The sequence below is a fragment of the Agelaius phoeniceus genome, chromosome 5 (assembly GCF_051311805.1).
Source record: "Agelaius phoeniceus isolate bAgePho1 chromosome 5, bAgePho1.hap1, whole genome shotgun sequence".
Lineage (NCBI taxonomy): Eukaryota > Metazoa > Chordata > Aves > Passeriformes > Icteridae > Agelaius > Agelaius phoeniceus.
The window spans coordinates 44,365,310-44,386,404 of record NC_135269.1 but is presented as its reverse complement, the minus strand read 5'-3'; the positions used below and the strand labels follow the sequence as shown (position 1 = coordinate 44,386,404).

At 35.7% G+C, this 21,095-nt stretch overlaps 1 protein-coding gene across 1 annotated transcript in view; it reads right to left on the bottom strand.

Annotated features, from left to right (window-relative positions):
* Window positions 1–21,095, bottom strand: part of ADAMTS20 (ADAM metallopeptidase with thrombospondin type 1 motif 20) — an 88,615-nt gene that overhangs the window by 46,575 nt on the left and 20,945 nt on the right. Inside the window, exons 5-15 of the mRNA XM_054631368.2 lie at window positions 14,751–14,834; window positions 13,927–14,051; window positions 13,097–13,137; window positions 12,682–12,787; window positions 11,441–11,587; window positions 10,664–10,805; window positions 9,259–9,363; window positions 3,130–3,275; window positions 1,554–1,735; window positions 1,321–1,457; window positions 74–191 (exon numbers count right to left, since the gene is read on the bottom strand). Of these exons, the coding sequence (XP_054487343.2) occupies window positions 74–191; window positions 1,321–1,457; window positions 1,554–1,735; window positions 3,130–3,275; window positions 9,259–9,363; window positions 10,664–10,805; window positions 11,441–11,587; window positions 12,682–12,787; window positions 13,097–13,137; window positions 13,927–14,051; window positions 14,751–14,834 (1,333 nt within the window). The remainder of the gene's footprint in view (window positions 1–73; window positions 192–1,320; window positions 1,458–1,553; window positions 1,736–3,129; window positions 3,276–9,258; window positions 9,364–10,663; window positions 10,806–11,440; window positions 11,588–12,681; window positions 12,788–13,096; window positions 13,138–13,926; window positions 14,052–14,750; window positions 14,835–21,095) is intronic.

Here is a 21,095-nt window from a genome sequence, read left to right as displayed (position 1 = left end):
TTAAATGTAAAGAATAATTTCTAAGCCATAGTGAAGTGTGCATTAAGATTAAAAAAAGGCAAAAGAAACATACCATAATGAGCACTGTTGAAAGTACCTGCAAGTGTCTTACATGAAGAATTATCACCACCACAGATTCCACATTTGTCTCTCCTTGCCTTTGAATTCAAAACGTGATCACAGCCTGCTTGCTAAAAATAATGATAAAAATAAAAAGGCCCAGTGTCACTCAGCCCAATGGAAAACAATGAAAATAAGTAATATAAGCTTCCCACTACCCCATAATATTGTTGTTCACTGTATATATATTTAGTCTTCCTTGGCAATCCATTAAAAGCCATCAATGGTTTTGGATTCTGCAATGTAAGGACAAAATAGAATGGTGCAATCCCAACAGACTCCATATGTCAAGATCTGCATAAGAATATATAACAGCACATAAAGATTTTGTATTAAAAAATCAACATAATTTATAAATTTTAATTTATATTTACATTAGAAGTCTTGGAAGTCTAAAAGCAGTATGTATATATACATGGTCATCAATTCATTTAAACTCTGTCATTACTGAAAAGAAGCAAAGGATAAAACATAGACTGTGCTGGTTAAACTAACATAAGCACAGTTTTTGTTTATGTATCTTTACTTAAACTTCATGGGTTTTTTTGAATTATGATAAACAGGACAATTCTCTGGCATTTCCTCTTTATTCAACCATAAAAAATTAAGTTATATTTTCTCCTCATTTTGAATTTGCTCAGTTTCACTGCAATCAGCAAAACCTCAACAAGGCTCAATAAAAAAGTCTTGAATTGTTAAAATAGAGCACCTTGCTTCTCCCAACAAAATCTTGTGGCAATGCCATAGCTGCTATTAAGCAGAGTACTGAATTGATTTAAGGGTTAGTTCCTCCTGATTTTACAGTAAAATAATAATTACATAAACCATTTACCCTTGGATTTTCTATTGACTATTTACTTCTTTAGTAGCAGAAATAAAAATGCTAGTAATGACACAGCATGCTTCTTTCCTCCCTTTATCCTAATTTTGGATCGGTTTCTCACTGCTCACTTGAACAATATTTACTCTTCCACATGTGAGGCTTAATGAGGCAAGACTGTGGGTCTTCAGATTCAACGATATGTTTTTAACTTAATTGCTTCCGTTTCCAGATCTTTAATTTGATAGGTAATAAGATTAGCTTAAGTGAACTCAGAACACCATATTTTCAGAATAATGTTGATTTGTATTAATATTTAAAATCTACTTTATCACCTGTTAAAATTGATTTTAATAATTAATAAGTTTAGATTTAAATACCCTGCATAAGCCTTGAACACAAAGGTCATTGGTTTCTGCTCCACAGGGAGTACCATCAGCAACTCTGTCCTTCAGCTGATAGTAGGAAGTTGTTCCAGAAACTCGGCAAAAAAGTTTACAGCGATCTTTCATAGAAACTGGAAAGAAAATCCAAGAGGTTTCTTGTCTGTTTTAAAAGTTTAAATAAAGTAACATTTTTATTGTGTTAACTGAAAAGATGTGTGATTACTTACTACCGCTGTATTTTGGAAGCCAGCGAACAGCAGAGGTAAGACCATTGATATTGAAGTGTTTGCCATCAAATTCAGAGCACTGTTGCTCCCGAAAATCTTTTTTGCCTTTTGGACATGAATCAGTATTACATGACCGAAATTTCATCCTGCGACCAACACAGTACCTTCCTTCATTTCTTGGTCTAAAAAAAAGGTAAATGTAAAACACACTCATTTTCTAAAATTGCTGTTTTACACAAAAAGTGGCCTCAGCCACTAATCTAAAGAGGAAAAATCTCACACAGCATTCTGTCAGCTGTGTAACTGATTTACACATGCTCAGCCTCTACTGTGCATTCAATTATGCCCAAAATAAACCCAATCCTTGTAAAATACTGTTGCTGAGGTGGTAATCTCATTGCGGATGTTTATTAATGCATTATTACTTTTACTTCTCTTACAGCTATAATTATTTACCCTGAGTAAAAGCATTAATAATTTTAATGCTTTTTTCAATTTAGCTGAGATTAGAGTCATATTTCTACACAAGTGGCACCTCCCTCTGTAATTTGAAATTATTACTTTACAGAGTGACAGAGAAAGATGGCAATTAGGAGCTGGCACAGTCTCTTCTGTACTCTTAATATTGGTTTCACTTTGGGGATCAAAAGAATAAAAAAGGGAAATTGTGGAAAACACCTCATTTACTGTAAAGTCTAAAATACATTTTAACAGTTATAAACCTTGACACAAAATAATTCAGTATTCGTATGTTCTTGGGGAAGAAAAAAAGATTAAATCAACTAAAAATTGACACTATCAATCAGTAGAGACTGAAAGAGGCATTATCTAATGGCAATCTAGTCTACTGCCTCTTACTCATCAGAGAAAATAAAATAACCTGGGCCATTTGATTGAATTTCATTTACCCTACTGATAACATCAAGCTGACATGACTTCCTAGAGAAACACTGAAATTACTCAGGCACCAGCTGTAATTCTGCTTCTGGACAAGTTACGGGTAAAGTTCTCCTTGACTTTTATTACAGAGACCAAAATCCACATGGAATTATTCAGTCAATGTAATTTTCTAATTATAAAGGGAAGTTTTAAATGCCTCTGTTATAACCACTGCTCCTTGTGGGTTGTTACTGGTGGTGATATTGTGGAAAAGCCTTAAATCAAAGCAAATCAAGTGTTTCACTAAACAGATTAGTAGGGAATACATGTATTTATTTTTGCAGTTCTTACTGCAAAAAAAGCATCTTATGTTTAAAGAAACTTCAACAGTTAGAGTAAACCTAGAAAAAAAGACCCCGCCAAACTAATTTTTTAGAAACATCTGCACGAATGGATAATATTGCAGAAAGACATGAGTAATCTAAAGGTCCTCTGCAGAATAAAGTCTGTGAACTTATCTCTTTCCAAACACGGCTGAAAGAAGCATTTTTTTGCTGGTGCTTCAAACTGATTTGCACAGCCCACAATACCTCTCTTTTATTTTGAGCCAACCCATAATTTTTTAATACCTTCATTATGAAAATGTAAAACACATTAAAACATAATAAAAAATGTGAAACACAATAAAAAAACACACTCTGGTCGATTACACAGCCTGGTGGTGCTCTTGATTCCACCTCCACAAGTTCTTGAACACGAGCTATAAGGTCCCCATGGTCCCCATTCTCCATCTACAGGGCGCAGCTCCATTTCTTTGCTCACACAAATTCCATGGCGGCAGTGCTGCACAGTCGACAAACAAAATAAAATTTGTAATTCAGGCAAACAGGTTACTGTCTATTTTAGGGCAGAAAAAGAATAAAATTTAAGCATTCACTACTCTTATCTGAATCTGGACATTTTCTAAAATGTTCCATTTCCTTTTAGACAACTTCCCCAGTAGTCTTGTTTTAATAAATGCTATCCAGAGTACTTTGATAGCTAGGAAATCTACTGGATATTGAATACTTATCTGTCTTGTCACTTTATTCAAATATCTCTAAAAGATCTTGAATTCCTGATACATTTTCATGCATAAAGTTCAAAAATAGGTTTACAACTGTCTCTTATATACAAGATTTTTCTGTTTAATTTTGAATTCATACTGATACAAAAAGTGAAAAGTTAAAAGAAACCACCAAGAAAATCAGGGTGTTTTGAACATCTCAAAAGCTAACTATCTAGTGGGATTGTTTGGGAAAAGCAGACAAGCATGTAAGACCTTGATCATGTAAAGCAAGATGATGCTATAGATTCATACTTGAACCTAGAATTTCATACCTGTAACAGAAGATGTAAAATATTTTAATTTATTAACATTTTTAAATTTACTACTAATTTAACAAAGCTATTAACATTAAAATGGAATTAATGGTTAAATTTTTATAAAAGAATAGTAAAGAAATAATAATTCTTAGAGCAAGATACTACATTGCAAAGCCTATTATGTTACTTTACATCTCATTCTCAGTGAAGAATTACCTATTTCCACTAAAAAATTACATAAAGGAGGAATTTTCATTTCATCTGCTGGGATTTACATTATTAAGAAGACAAAGACTGCAAGACTATTTTGTTGTGGTCATGCCAGGTATGAGACTTTACCACACTGTAATTGTACACTTTTACTGTTTATAGAAAGTAATTATCCCTTTTCCCCAGAAGCATCAACCTCTTGCTTCTAAGTATTTACTATCCCTGTTCCTGACTGCATATATGTTTCCACTTCAGCGATTATTGAAAAAGTACATGAATAAAAAGTATAAAAGAGAATCTTATGATGGGTGCATGTGTGACTTTTTCCAAAGAACCCACAGGAACTATCAGGACTAATCCTACTGATGACTTACAGCAGTTGGAATTCTAATTCACTTGTATCCTTTAGAAAATCCCAAGTAGTATATTTGATCACAACACAGTGGAATAGTTTACATACTAAAATAGAATATTTACGAGATACTATATTTTCAGCATTACATATCCTGCTGACTTCTATGTGGGAAACGTGTCAATTTTGTCCTTGACTTCAAACACCCTCTGAGGCATCAAAGACTGCCCTCATCTGGAGACAAGACACTGGCCAGGACTGAATACATGGGATCAGTCCTCACACATAATAGAGAGAATTCTTTATTTTAGATGCCTGTTTGCAGACTCAGGATTAGATTGTCCATTAATTAGGTTTGTTGTCAGGAGGGATTCCGCTAGCTGTATTGACAGGGAGAGGCTCATCCCATCTTTCCCTGCAGGAAATATAGTGCATGGATCAGTCTAGTACCTAATGTCAAATCCCTAGCAATCAGTGGTAGATTTTCTACATAGTCCATCCATAATAAGGAACATTAAGAACTTGCCTTTCCAAGAACTGTCCTTACCATCTTATGAAATAATTTTTTCCACTATAGGCTGAAGAGTCTAAATCCTCCTTCACAAAATGAACACTGCATTCTAATATAGACAGTGCTCTAGCATTTAGGCTCTTTGTCCGTCCAGAAAAACATTTACAATAACTTGAAGGCAGATTTCAAGAAAAGAGTTTTTAAACAAAATTTTATAGCCTCAACAGTACAATTTTGATCCATAAAAATGCAAAGCATATGCTTACATCTGGGATTTTAATAGCTTATTCAACAAACTTGTCTCAGCTATTATTCGGCTACATTCCTACAGAAGCAACATGATGAAGTCACGGTAGAAAACTCCTGCACCAGACATGTTCCAGATGTTCCTCTGTGTTCACTTGAATCATTGCTTCACTGAGAATACTATGATACACAGAGCTTTCATAAACTTAAATATAATTGCTAAAAAATTTTTCTACATTCTTATGGCAAATATAGCACATGTGTCATGTAAAGTGGGTATGACACATAATTCCAAACATACCAATTGAAGAAAGTGGCGAGGGTGCTCTAGTCAAGATCAACAGTTGGTTTTCTGTCGAAAAATGTAGAAATGCTTCAAATTTGGAATCAGTAAACCTATGGGTACCCAAACTTGTTTTTATTAATAACCTCCTTATAATAAGCACTTGGAGCCTTTCCTATGGATTAACCTATGACTTGATAAATTGATTTTGACATCTTTCAATTTATCTCCAACCAAACTTTCTAAATTTCCAGGAAAGAAACCTTGAAAGAAATTATTAAAGCATTACTTGACAGGCTATGCTCAACTTTGACTGAATGAAGGAGAGGGGTGGATGCATGCAGAACAGGACTAGAGCTCGTCTGAAATCAACCACTTCCCACACAGCCCACCAAGATGAGAAGTGGGACCCTAAGGTACATAAAAGGAGCTAAACCAGAGCAGTTAATAAAATGAGCATACAAGCTTCCAATGGAGCTTGGAAAGATGTCAAACTGAAGGTGTCACCACAGCATCTCAGGTCTTCATCTCAGACAAGTCTACATTTATTACTCAAATGAGTACTACATTATCTATAAAACCCACACTATTTAAGTTTTTTCAATGTTTTCAACTTTTTCTTGCAAAAAACTGCATTCTTTTTTTCTCCCTTGAAACTTCTAATTTTCTGAAATTATAGCTCATAGAAAAATATTTCACAGAAATCTCAGTTTACAGAAAAAATTTATCACTTGAGCCCATACTTTACTCTGTTCTTACAGTTCAAAAAATCTGCTGCTGTTTTCCAGATGGTGAACATATTCCCCTATCCCCAACTCTGATAAAATCCATCTGATTTTTTATACTTACTTTACATATATATACACATAAAATTATTTATTCTTTCAGATTCAATATCTTCATGTATTACATTGATGAAGTAGTCATGAATGCTATGTCAAGCTATGCAAAATTCTTAATAATAATCATTACTGGGTACTAACTACCAGTCAAGAACAGCAAACATACTTCAGAATTAGAAGGGTATGTCTTTTACTGTTCAAAGCAATTCTTTGTTGCTCTGCATCCCCATTCTCAGTTGTACCTGTATTCCTGTCTTTTATGCCAAAAGGACTAGGATGAAATCTTAATTTATTTGATTGCTATTCTGAATATTTTTAGTTGCTAGCTCAATATCCATTACATATCTACAGTGAATAGAATTGATTAACATGTCTCTAAAACACAGAAAGGCACATTCTTTTCAATCCAACTGTTACTTGTATCATGTGAATTCCTTCTTGTTGTTAAAGAGATTTTTCCAGACTTCAGTGACAGTTAGTTTTTTTCAGTGTTCAAGTAGCAAACTGCTATTATGCAGAACACTGGGATATCCCCAGGACACTGAAAACTTGGGTCAGAATCATATAGCTACGTCCTACCTCTCCATTCCAATGCTCAAGGAATCAAAAGAATATGGGCATATTTCTATACTCCTCAGGAATCCAGGAAGGATCAGAATGCAATCTTTTGGAGTTCCCCAAAAAACAGTACTAAACCACTCATGCTTTACTGGGTATTTTTGCTGTTATTTTCATATCAATAAAGACTTTTTCTGAGAATGCCACTCCTGGAAAAACCCACCTCCAAAGAAGAAAAATTGTTGAAAACACCTGGAAGAGAGGTGTTTTCAACAATTTTTCTTCTTTGGAGGTGGGTTTTTTTTGACTCAGATATGCTTCACTAAATCCAACTGTTAGAGCAGTCCATAGAGCAAGATCCAATAATACAATACATGATGTTTGAAATCTGAGCTTAAAAAGTTGATTCTAAAATAACAAATGTCTTAAATGGATCTTTTCTGCATCCATCACAGCAATAATGTTGTAAATGCCAAAAATAAATCAATTTAGCTTGCTGGAAAATATTAATTACAATTAATAGTCACCATCTCTTATGCCCATTAACATCAGCAGTGACTTGCAGTCTGAGCTTGAGAAGAGCTGTCCCTTAGTCAGGAACAGATGACAGTTTGTCAGATTAATTAATTGCTGTTCTTTCTTACATCTTTCAGAGGTAATGACTGTAATTAGCTCTTTACTTCCTAGAGAAAAATGGTTCCACTCCGCTAATTACATAAAAAAGGTTTTTGTATTCTTCTATAAAAGAAATTCTCTGATGTTGGCAAATTAGAGTCAATTTAACTGAAGATTACAAATGAAGTTTACATAAAAGTTGAACTTCCTTTCTGATGAGTGACTGGTTGAAAAATGGGTTAAACATTTTAACATCAACGGCATGCATAGGCTACAATCAAGCAAAGCTTCCACTACAGCCTTCAAGTAACTTTTTCTAATCTTGCAAAACAGAAAGAAGCCATTTGAGACAGTTTACCCACTACATTTGTTTCCATTAAGACACTCTTTTCAAATTCCTCATTAATATTGTCTTACCAAACATAGAATCTTGTAAGATTAAAAGTTATTGGGGAAAAATTAGAAATAACTGAGTGAAATGTAGCCGCCCATTATACAAGGAAATGAAATTAGAGCTTTTAATCATTTTTGAATATATAAAATTATTTTTAAAAAAATTAACATTACTCCCACATTGCCCCCTGAAGCCGATGAAGCACACTACTATATAAAATTAGCTCAACATAATAAACCACCCACACATAAGAAAATTATTGTCATACCTTACCATCTAAAATCTCAAAAATATTTATTCTCACAATACCCTGACAAATAAGAAAACACTTCTGTTTGCTGGTGGTGAAGTAAGACATGAAGAAGACAAATACTAGACCAGTAAAGAACTTAAGCACCTTATTTGAATCCACTTCCCAAACCACATACAAATCCAAAACTAAAAGCCTCAAATCTTCATTGGAAACTGCATACAACTAGCCTCCACCATTGCTTCTGTTTCTACCGAGGTTCTGTAAGTGCCTTGACTATATCTACTAATAAGATATTCATGACCCTTATGGACATCCCAAGGAAGGATATATTGTCCAATTTTACAGATCAGGATCAGCATTCAAACACTTGCAAATGAAGAAGCAGTGAGTGGCACCCTTATCACCCAAAAACTCCTTACCAAATAAACCAATGAGCAGAATATAGGAAACACAGTTTCCACTTCTTTTTTTTTAATCTGACAAAGCATTTAATCTGCACTTCAAGCAGCCAGGTAGTCTTACACATTGGGGTATAAATGAGAAGAGAGCTCCTGTTTCTAGCACTGAACAGACCCAAGTATCCTGAATTAGGTTACAATAGGAAAGACAGAAAATGAATCCAAGTTATGTGTGCTTAAGGCACTTCCTGGAGCAGGTGAAGAGCTATTGACACGTTTTCATATTTTCTCTGAAACAGATACAGTGCAGATACAAATATCTGAGATCAGATTCTAATCCAAAGACTCCCTCTTTCAAAAAGCATACACCTGTACCTAAGTGATTCATACTTAATTTGTGCTGGTTCAATAAACAACCTCTACAAGATGAACTGGGGGAAACACAGTTTAAGGATGTCATATTTCAGATAATTTTACTTTGGACACTACCAATCAAGAAAAAAACAACTTATGCATGCTGAACATTTCAAACAGAAGGAAAGATGTCAACTTTCCCCTGACTTCTTTCACCTATTTTCAACCAGTGTGGCATCTGTAAACTTCCATAATTACTCTGAACAGACAAACGGGGGGGTTTTATGTCCCAAGATTACAGAACTAAGAGAAACTGCATGTAAAGTCAGGTAGACAATTTTCACACCATCAGTAGTCTATAGGCACAGTATTGCCACACAGCAAGCACTCATCTTTCTTACCTACATCCGAAATTTCAAGTACTGAGAAACAAAACAAGGCTTACCATGCCTACACCACAAGCTGTTCCATCAGCCAAAGGCATGTGCTGAGTACGACAACCCTTGTGAACACCTTCTGTGCTTGTGCACCATAAGCGTTTGCATTGTTTCTAAAAAGAAAACCAGGTTACTTTTTTTGCACCGGCAATACCATTTTAGACATTAGTTGTGATTATTTTATTGTTTTATTGATTGTGTTATTTTTATTTTCTCACACCATGCAGGCTTAGGGTTTGCTATTGTACTACCATTTTATCACAGATAAAGCTCCACAGGACCAAAACAGATTTTGCTTAAGGCCAAGCAGGAATGTGGAATTTCTGAAATTGATCCCATCAGATTAATAGATAACTTCATTTTCTACTTCAGTAGAAAATTTTATTTAAAAGTCTAAGAGGTTATGGGTAATACTACACACAACAGCTTCCATTGAATCCCCCAGAAGAAGACCCTAAGTGAATTTAACAGGAATTAAGTGTACTGTCTTCAAAATTAAGCAGAAAGCCTCATTTTCAAATTGCTAAAAGACTCTTAATAGACAAATAACCCTTACGGATTAAACAAATTTATAAATTAGTTTTCAGTAACACCATCTTCAGGTGTTTGAAATCCCCTTTTCCTTTCCTTTAATTTTCTTACAAAGCCTGACCCCTCTTATACAACGTTTTACCTCACCAAAAAGCTCCACTCAATTCAGTCTGAATTTGAGCTTAAATGCTCTTCTTTAAACAGCTCCAACAAGACATACAATGCTGGTAGAGGAATTTTACAAGTTGCTCCAAAATCTAACTCTACCTGAAATCTTGTCAGCAGTGAATAAAGTGTTATATTTGTGTTTATATTGCAACAGCCACATTAAGTTTTCAAAATACAACTTAAGTTTCAGTACTAATCTGTTCAAGTTTTCTCTCCGCATCTCAGTTTTGTATACAAAACTGTGAAGCATGAAAATATTTTTGGACTCTGACAAAGTAGAGGGAATATACAATTTGGAACAAACATTTAGAAGAAATGTTTGAGATAGTCTATTTTTAAGTTATAAGTTTCTAAAAAGCATTAAAAGAAGCAGAGAAGCAAGACCTGCTAATGTAAGATATGATGAAAACATTTGCAGGAAGTGCTGAAATAAATCCCTTTAAGTTGTTGCAGGAAACTTTAGTATATGCAGCTTTAGATATTTTAAACAAATTCTCACATTCATAGATATGGAAATCAAAATGAATTAAACCTATTTTCTATTGCTATAGATTTCTCACATGTGAAATTGCAATGCTGTATACTGAACTCTTCCACTTCAAAACAATATAACCTGAAATTTTAGTTATTTCAGGATAAAATCATTCCAAAACCAGAACGTTTCAGTAATTTTTTAGCCTAGATTAAGCATGACTTTGTTTGGTTTTCACTTACCAAGTAAGGGCATACTTGTGACCCAATACCAAATGTAAGCTCACACTGCTTGTTGACATCATACATTGACCCAGGCAGCTGAGAGGAGAGATGGTATGTTTCTTCACTAGGTTTGTCAAGGAGGCATTCACCATAACCAGTACTGTTGTAAAACAGGAACAAAATGTGAATAAATCACTCAACTCTTTGCGAACCTTCTCACTATTCACACAACATTTTACACACGCACATCTCAGTGGAGTTATGGTTTTGCATGCCTACTTGCCTGTAGAATGACTTTAACTGAATTAATGAATAAAGAAATGTACCGGGTCACTTGATTTTGCTTTTTTGTATTTTGCATTTAGATCCACCAAACAAAATTAAGTGGGGTTTTTCTCATTTTTTAAAAAAGGAAAAAATGGTACTACCTAAATTATACCCATCACTTATTTTTAACATAAAAACTTTAGAAAATAAAGGGTGCCTATTCTAACCTACTAAAATAATCCTAAAGGTATTTTCAATAAAAAATACCACTACATTAAAAAAATTTTCCAAGCTTTAGATATTCAGTGCAACTTTAATGGTTATCATTCACAAAAAAAGTTAAATACATGTATTTTTCTGGAAGACTGAGGCCCTGCAAGTCAGTGGTTAAACCAAAGAACAGGGCAAAAACTATATTTAAGCAATACCTTTAAATACTTCGCAGAAATAAATGAAATTGGTAAGGGGAAAAAAAAAAAACCAACCAAAAAACTCCACTCCAAACCATAGCATTATATTGATACTTACTCAAGAAATTCAGTGATGTATTTTTGACTGCATTTTGACCAGGTCCATGGACTTGTATGATAATTTAAAGTTGGAGCCATCACGTGATATTGGTGTTTAATTCCAGCTTCTTTACATTTAAAACTATCATCATGAGGCACATTAAACCTAAAAAGCAAAAGAGATAAACTCCAAAACAAATTCAGCAATAATTAACTGAAACTTTCTTTGCTGCAGCAGCAAATGCTTGAATTTTGAGTTTGAAAATGCCTTAAAATTTAATGGGACTCACTTAATACATCTATCTGACCTTTTGGCAACAGGTATCTTTAAAATGCCTTACATAATTATCCCCCTATCCAAACGCTCCTAGTTGTATAGTGGTGGGTACAGGAAGAATTGTACAAGTAACATACTTTTTTAGCTTACCAGAAAAATTCCAGTGTTTTAGGAGTGTGTCACTTTAAAGGAACAACCCATGTCCTCAACTGAATACACAGGCCATGGCTGGTCTGTTCACAACATGCAACCCCAACACTCACATCATAACTCTTACTACTCAGAACAAAAACTGCAGAGCACATCAATATCATACTCAATGCAACTAACATCTTACATTACTATCTCAGTTCAAGTACCAAGACAAATAGCATGTGTCTAAGTGGACTTGCAGGCACAAGAAAATGAACAAGCTAGCTACTGAGCTTTGTAACGTCGTCGTTACCTACACTGTGGCATGCTCATGGAGCTAGAGTATAGCACCTTTCTGCCATCACTGATGAGGTATGCTTCATAAAATAAAATGCTGTCATCTCCTCTTATTTTTCAGTGTAAAGTATTTCTCTTTGTGTTACTCTACTGTACTCTGAAAGGATCAAACACAAGGAAGAATATTTCTGTGTTATATTAACAATTGTCTTTTCTTAAAGGTAAATTCCTAACAGAGCTAGAATATACTTAGAGTTAACATGACTATGTTGCACTACCTAGGGTATGTCCCAATGTCCCAACCAGTTCATATGACAAAAGGACAGAATTCATCTTTTGGACAGCTTTTCCTAGAATTCAGGATACCAACCAAATTATAAAACTCACAATTTCTTAACCAGGCTCACCGCAAGGGGCAAAAATAATAACTCTTCTAAAAGGCCACATCAGACTGCACCCTCTTAGAAATGCAAAGCCCACTGCTGAAAATTGGTCATATTTAAAAGGAAATTTAAAAAAAAAAAAAAATTACCTGCCAAGTCATAGGTACTTACACATGTCCAAGCTCATGTGCTATAGTAAAAGCAGCACTCAATCCATTTTCTTCACTTACAGAACAACTGCGTAGTGGGTCACACATTGTACCTAGCTCTGCTAAACCTGCAAAATTGAATCCTTATATAAAAGCTTAAGGGAATGAATTTTCACATGTTGCCATGCATTACAGTGAATGTTATGGCACTCAAGTCAAAAGTTGTGCCTCAAGTATGCAGCAAATTTACACAAAACAAACAACCACCTAGCACCAAAGTACATGCCAGGAGAGAATAGCAACAAGAAATGGGAAACCATTATTTTTGTCTGTGTGGTTTAAATTTTGTATCTATTTTCTGACTATTCCTAAACCAATATTGACACTGATATTCTTATATATGTAAAATCATACTGATGAAAAAGAGAGTAACTCACCAAGAGTATCACACTTCTCTCTAGCTCTGCAGATATCTTCCCTTGAAAGAAAATATTTATTTCAAATCATTACAGTATATAAAAGAATATTTGAAAAGTATTTCACTGTTGCTACACTAGTTACAGCAATTGCAAATCTGATTCTCATTTTCTAATGTTATAGGCCATTCAAACCATTTCTTCTAGTGAAAGAAGTAATTTAAATTCACCAGACTAAGCCCACAGTGATGCCTTTTATCTAGCATGCAAAGAATAAAAATTTATTATGTTCTTTCTCTAGAATGCAGAAGGTAGCTTAAGTATGAAATGATGCTGAAAAACATGCAAATTGCAGTATACTTGAACCCTTATTGAGGGAAAAATCAGTGAAAATCAGACTATTCCAGTGAATGAACATCAGAACCCTCACTAAGGTGACTGTTGTACAGGCAGAAAACATACTAATATTTATATGCTTTCCATTTTAAGCTTTTCATAGTTCTAATTATATCAGGGCTATCAGGAGCTGTCACTGCATCCTTCAGCTGACTCTAACAACACTCCTCCCCTATCACATGTATGTATCAAAACTAGAGATTTAACTTCCTTGCAACACATCTAACTAATTTCTATCATCTTTGATGGAAGGATAATCAGATGCCTATCTATCAACATAGCAATGTCAGAGTAATGCCTCACATATTGATAATCAGTGTTTTGTAAGGGCAAAATAGTGTTATTCACTTATCTATTAATAATGTCAATGGAATGGTTGAAAGATTATATAGTAAAAACAAAACTGAAGCATTTTTCTCACCTAGGTGGGTAACTGTGGCTTTTAGATACTGTACCTAGTGATGAGAACAGCAGTATCATGATGAGAAGGGTGAGTATCATCCAAAGTGTTTTGTGCTTGCTGCCATAAGCAAAAATTACGCAGAGTGGTAGCTGCATTAAAAGTGATAGCTGGTCCTTCCTAAGCAAGAAATGGCCAAAAACATCAAATAAGGGCTTCAATATTCATGCACTTGCACTTACTGCATTGTCATTCATGCTGCTAATCTACAAAGTAATGACTTGTGCATGGAAAAAAAGTCAGCAGGACCCCACATAAGAATTCCCTCAGCACATTTGTTTGAAGGGTCAGATCTGAATTCAGCTACAAGTCATCAGTCATAAAAACCCATTATTCTAAACAATGTATGTGAGCATCTACCATGTGTTCAATATTAGAAAATATAGTGACAAGACATTTATAATAAATAAATATAAATCCACGTATTTGAAAAGCAAGTACCTCTTACAATCTTAAAATACTACAGCTGTTAGGGCTGAAAGTGTGCCATCAAAACTCTCTATAAAAGCTGCCATTTTCCTGCCATGTTTCCATAAGCATAACCACACTTCAGGTAGTTCTGCCATAAGCTTTCATATACTATCTGATTTATGTCAGTATAGGTGTGTACTAATACAGACAGGAAAATAGAGGCATTAAATACAGGCCTTGAAGTTAACATTGCATTTGACATATTGTTTCCTATTTTAAAACAAAATTATGTAGTTTAAAACAGTATTTTATATTTAAACTAAAAAAAAACTTTGTAATTACAATGTAAGTTCATGCATTTTGTTTCTTATATAAGAAAGAAATCTTTTAAATATTTCTTTTTCTTACCTGTTCATTGTGAATTACAATTAATTTGACAATAACTATATTTATAAGATTTCCAATACTTGAATCTTTATAAATAGCTGCAACCTAAAGAGAAAAAAAGAAGATTAAAGTATTAAACTCACCTGGTAAACTATCTCTTTTAATGAAACAAACAAATTACCAAAGCAAACCAAGCCACCACACAACAGGTATCTCATGCATCCAACTGTACCTTCTACCCAAGGACACAGTGACAAAAAAAAGTTTCTCAGTTTTTAATACCCAAATAGCTTCAATTCTATAGTCATTTCCAAGCAGACAGACAACATGTTGAAATGATGTACTTCCCAAAAATGTAAAAAGTACACTTATACAGTTTATTGATAAAATATCAAAGAAAGGAAAAAAGTACTGTGACTGCGAGGTATAAGCTGCTTTATATGGATGATTTGCAGAATCAATACCTGAAATATTAGAGAGTCCTAGAAAGCAACTTTGAACAAATAAGTTTTTATCTTGCTCTTAATGAAAGCTAGACTGAGCTGTAAAACTGTATTGAAAATAAACATGACATATACAAAGGTAGCTTTCTGCATTCATAAAATTTGAATTTATATACCCAACAGGCATTTTTATACATACTCTTGCAGACAGATAGTAAAATTCATGAGTCAATTCCATACACCAAAGTGAACTACTTTGAAAGTTATTTTTCATAAAAACAGTATAAAAAATTTATGCACTCCAAGTAACAGCTTCAGATATCTCATCCATGTGAATTCTGGCTTAAAGCAGTAGTCAAATGACAGCCTTATGTAAACAAGAGTTGCCACCAAACACAGAAGTACTGCCTTTCCTCCCTTCAAGCTTGTGCTAAGGCTGCAAGGCTACAAAATGATCAAGGAACTGATCCAACTGCAAATTTTTGGGTTTTTTTTAAATCACGTTATACTGGTCAATATGCTCTCATTTCTTGTGCAGTCTCCAACACAAGTGCTGACAGAGAGAAAGGAGAAGAAGAACAGACTTCTTTCAGAAGTCTTTTGAGCCACTTGAACTGGCTGAAATTGCTTATGAAACCACAGCCTTGCAGTGTATAAATTCTGTTCACCTGATGTCAAGTAATACTGCTAAAACTTAGAACTGATAGAGCACTGGCTCCCAACTCATGCCCCACCTTTCTTTGAACTGGAGAGAACACAATATGCAGCACTGTCCTTCATTCCTTTGTTTATAAACAAGCTGGAAATAGAGGATTCAATAAGAGTAGGGGAGGAGCCAGAGAGCTTCAGAACCCATGTGGAGAACATATTTCAGAGAAGTACAGCTATTGTTTGCTTCTTTCCATACAGACTCCTTTCTTGGCTACTAACCAGCAAGTAGCCAATTACTCTTAGGTGGGAATAAGGAACATCTCTCAAATACTCACAAAAGGGCTGAATCCACTGGGCATGGACAAACTCAGAAGCCTTTACAAAAGGTATCTGAAATGCTCAAGCACAATTTAGGCAGAATTGAGTGGAATAAACTATCATTTTTCTAATATCAAAATTACCACAATCAAGCCCATAATTTGTGTTCTTATACTTTGAGATCCACTTTGATAAACTTAGAAAGGATATTTCTGGACATTTATCCTCTCCACAGTCAAAGTATGTTCCTATAGGAACTGCCGTTTTACAATAGCACAATTATCACATCCATGTCAACTCATGTAACTTATAGGGAGCAAATTCCATCAATGGTCAATTGAGAAGGAGAAGGGATGAACTGTTCTGTAGACATGACTATATAGAGATATGTATTTAAACATACATTTCCATACAAGACATGAAGAGTAGCTATTTCATTTCTTCATCCCTTTACTATGGAAAGAGACAGGATGTTTAATTTTCAGATGTATGAGGCTAAGGCAGATTAATTCCAGCCCAGCTCTTTCAAGTTTTATTTTTCTTCAGCAAAGATGAAACAGAATATGGGTTCATATGGCATTCCAAAATCATGTCAGAGAGGAATCTGAAATGAGATCTGGAGGATCTTTGGCTTATTCCAAGAATTGGAAGACACTTGTTCCAAGGATTGATTCTAACACCATTTAAGCTGATATAAGAGGCACTTACAACTGAGAATTTGTTACAGCATAAACCTATGCAAGAAGATTACATGTGTATAGCATTAACACAGACTTTTTCACTGGACATGGTTGTTGCACTTGGCCTTGTAGACCTTCATGGATTCACACAGGCCCACTCCTCAAGCCTCTCAAGGTCACTCTGGAAGGCATCCCTTCCCTCAAGCAACTCAGCCAAATCACTGAACTTGGTGTCACCTGAAAACTCGCTGAGGGTGCACACAATTACACTATCAGTGTCATTGATGAAGATATTAAAAAGTGTTGGCTCCAATACGGTCCCTTGAGGGACGCCACTCATTACTGGTTTCTGTTTGGACATTGAGCCATTGATGATACCTCTTTGGACTGGCCATCCAGTCAATTCCTTATCCATCTAACAGTCCATGCATCAAATCCTTTCTTTCAAATCCTTATCTTTCCAATTTACTGGCCAGATTGCAGTGGGGGGCTCTATCAAAGGCTTTACAGATGACCAGGCAGAGTTCTTTCCTTGCCCCTGGTGCAGTTACTCCACCACAGAATGCCACTAGCTTAGAAGCATATCTTAATTAACTTGTAAATCAGTCTAGTTAGTGTCTGGTTTTGGAACAGAAAGCTCTGAAACTAAGGAACCAGATGCATTTCACTGGCTGTCAAGTAAAGAGCATGCAGGTCATCTGAGATAGTGACACAATCAACAAAAACCAATACATGACTTGTCCAGTACTCTAAGGCTATATATATCAGGTAGAATAGGCAAAGGGATTGAGGACTGAATGGGAGAGTTAACTAGGTTCACCTAACACCAAATATTGCCTGAATGCCTAAACTGTGACTTTAAACGTGCAGTGCAAAATTAGCCTTAAGTTTCCCAAATGCCTCCTCTGCTATAGTACAGATAATTTCTGCTCCTGGGTGATTAGAATGATCCAGGCAAGGAGTTAAGGCTGGAGCCTACTCGTAGCTAAAACTTAGAAGTTCTTGTTCATGGCTGTAGTAGTCCTTATACTGTAGTTGATGGATGTTCCCTCATATATATTACTAGTTCCTTGAAAAAAATCTTTTACTGTTGTGAAAGTGCTTTCTGTCAAGGTAAAATCTGGAAACATAGAGGAGGCAAAGAAACCAACACAAAACACAGAGACAAGAGTCCTCCTTCCTGTCTGTTGACCCAATGTCCATTTAAAATATTTGAGCAAGAGTGTATCTTCAAAACACAAAACTAGTTACTCATACCTCAGAGGAGATGCATTAGGCTGAGTAAGTATATGAGAGAAAAATATCTCATTTCATGCCTGAAGAGAATCTGTTGCAGGACTTTCAACACTGTATCTATGCACCATTTGAATTATGTACTGGTTATCTCTCTGCAGAATAGCTGAGGACTGAAATAATGTCATGTAGATGCCAGAGGTCTGCAGTTCCTGCCAAAATCTGAAACATACCTGTTTCCATTATGAGAGAGAGTAAGTTCATGATAAATGTAAAATAACACTGCTCTCAACCCTATGTTTGAGTCAAACTGTGGATCCTTTGCCTCATGAGCATGACCTCCAAACATTTAGTTAATACCACTGCTTTCAAAAGATCAAGAGCAAGACTGTATGCTGATAACAAGATGCTCTTACCAGCAAAGTTCAGTATACATTCTCAGCATGGTTGAACAACTGTGAAAAGTCCTGAAAACTGATAACCACAAATCAAACTTGAAGATTTACCTAAGGAACTAGGCAGACAAAAATAATCCACTGAGACTTGAAATTTTACAATTATGCAGGAAACTATCAAAAATCTGGAATATAATATCCTTATTTTTGGTGAAAAAAAATTAAGAGGTAAGTAGTCCCTGTTCCTGTATTCTAAGGATACTCCTCTCAGTCATCTCTTATTGGAGGCATTCCTGAAAAGGGATGATGAAATGGGATAGGAATTTAATAGCATATACCATTCCTTTACAATTTCCAGATCCCCTTGGTTTACAGTGATCTAAATACAGGCTTTAGAGAAGTAGGAGGTAATAGCCAAAATAAAGTGAAATTAGTTTCAAAAGATTTTTCAAACTCTTAAAACCAGCCTTCACATCAGAATACAATAAAGAATGGGGAAAAAATATAAATGAAACTAGTTACACTTTAGTGGAAGGATCACAGCTTTTATTTTCAAGGAAGTGTGAAAGATTAAGTCAGACAGCTGTGGCTGCCAGTTTACTGGAAGCAACTTGGTCACACAGTTTAGTTTCTCTTGAAAATCCTGTTGCAACTGTCCATGAAAGTGTGACTGAATAGAGGCAAAATGCCCTATTTAGAAAAGGTGCTGATAAACAAGCAAGTACACCTAGAGGCTGGAAGGCAAGTAAATGATATATCCAAATCCAATTGGATACATCTTGTTTAGCTCTTTTTTCCTTCCTTTTTTCACTCCTAAACATTGTATCACAAGACCTCTTTTTCTTTCCTCTTGTCTGGTACACACAAGCATGGTACCAAGAAAATACAAACATTCATATCCCCTGAAAGAAACACAGCATCACTTCATAGCTTATATGTCTTTTGTAGGCTCCAGAATCTTCTATGTATCACTGTAGTGCTGAAAGAATGTAAGATATCCAGGATTGGGAAGATTTCTCCTCCACCTTTTCCAGTGTCATACTGATTCTATCATATACTTCATAAGACCCAAAAATTGTCTGAAGTCATGAGATATATGAGCAGCTACTGCTTCAGAGAAAGAACCATGTTATTTCTGTTGGTGCTACTCCTATTCTGTGGCATACATATTTCTGTACAAAACTGGCTTCCACAAGCAGATCCTAATGGCAGCAAAGACTTCTCATGCAAACAAGTATACCCATGCCTCAGACTTCCCAATTTTTTCCCCTCTAGGTTTTAGTTCATCTACTGCCCCTCTCACCCAAGTCTTGTTCAAGCTACTATCCCCTCAGTTAATCAAGTAGAGGTTCTACATGTCACCTCATGGAGTGCTTTAGTGGAAGCAAAAGGAAAGAATACATACCTGCATTTTAAAGCCTGAGTGGCCTTTTGTGTTGGTTTTGGCTAGGGTAGAAATATTGTCTTCATCCTAGCTGGTATGGGGCTATGTTTTGGATTTTTACTGACCACAGGGTTGATAATACAGAGATGTTTTTGTTATTGCTGAGCAGAGCTTACACAGAGCCAAGGCCTTTCCTACTTTTCTTACTGCCACACTGGGAAGGAGGCTAGGGGTGCCTGGGGGGTTGGGAGGAGACACAGCCAGGACAGGTGACCCAAAGTGGCCACAGGGAGATCCCAGACCGTGTGCCATCGTGCTCAGTGTATGCACTGCGGGGAAGGAGGAGGGAGAGGGGGACATTTGGAGTGATGTCATTTGTCTTCTCCAGTAACCATTACATGTGATGGGGCCCTGCTCTCCTGGAGATGGCTGAACACCTGCCTCCCCATAGGAAGCACTGAATTCTTTGTTTTCCCTATTAAATTCTTTGCTTTCCCTATTAAACTGTCTTTATCTCAACCCACGAGTTTCTAGCTTTTACCCTTCTGATTGTCTCCCTGATCCTGTTGGCAGGGGAGTGAGCAAGTGGTTGTGTGGGGCTTAGTTGCCAGCTGGTGACACTCCATCAGGAATTCCTGTTTTCTGTCTCATCTCTAACTTGTAACTGAGATGGGTGTATAAAGATAGACCTTTAATATTGCAGTAACTCAGAAGATGGTACCACTCATGATCATCACCATCTACAACTGTTCAATGAAAACACATACCACAGTTAGATCACATCAAATGCCACCAGGTACAGCACAATGTCAATGCATCCTTTCAGAATCTAAAAGAAATGACCTTCAAAGATCATTTCAGAAGACACAGCCATTGACAGGCTTCTCTAGGTGTTAGAAGCTACTCAGAGAAACACTGAGCTGCTTGGCAAGATTGTCTCCTTATACTCCTCATTCCTATTCTTGTATGAGATGAGTCCCAAGCAGTTTAAAGGAAGGCCTTTGTCATAATTGGACAGTACCAAGGCTTCACCTTAGGAACACCTCTTGAACTACTGAAGAGAAAGTCATAGAGACAAGTCTAATTATTGAACCAACAACAACAATCACCACCTGGACAAAAATAGTAGTAAATAGTAGTAACAGTAGTGAAATGTAAAGACAGGCAAGTATATGCCGGCCCACATACTGCAAAATAAAATCACTTAGTTAGGAAAAGACCCTTAAAATTATTGAGTTCAACCAAACACTGCCAAGTCCACT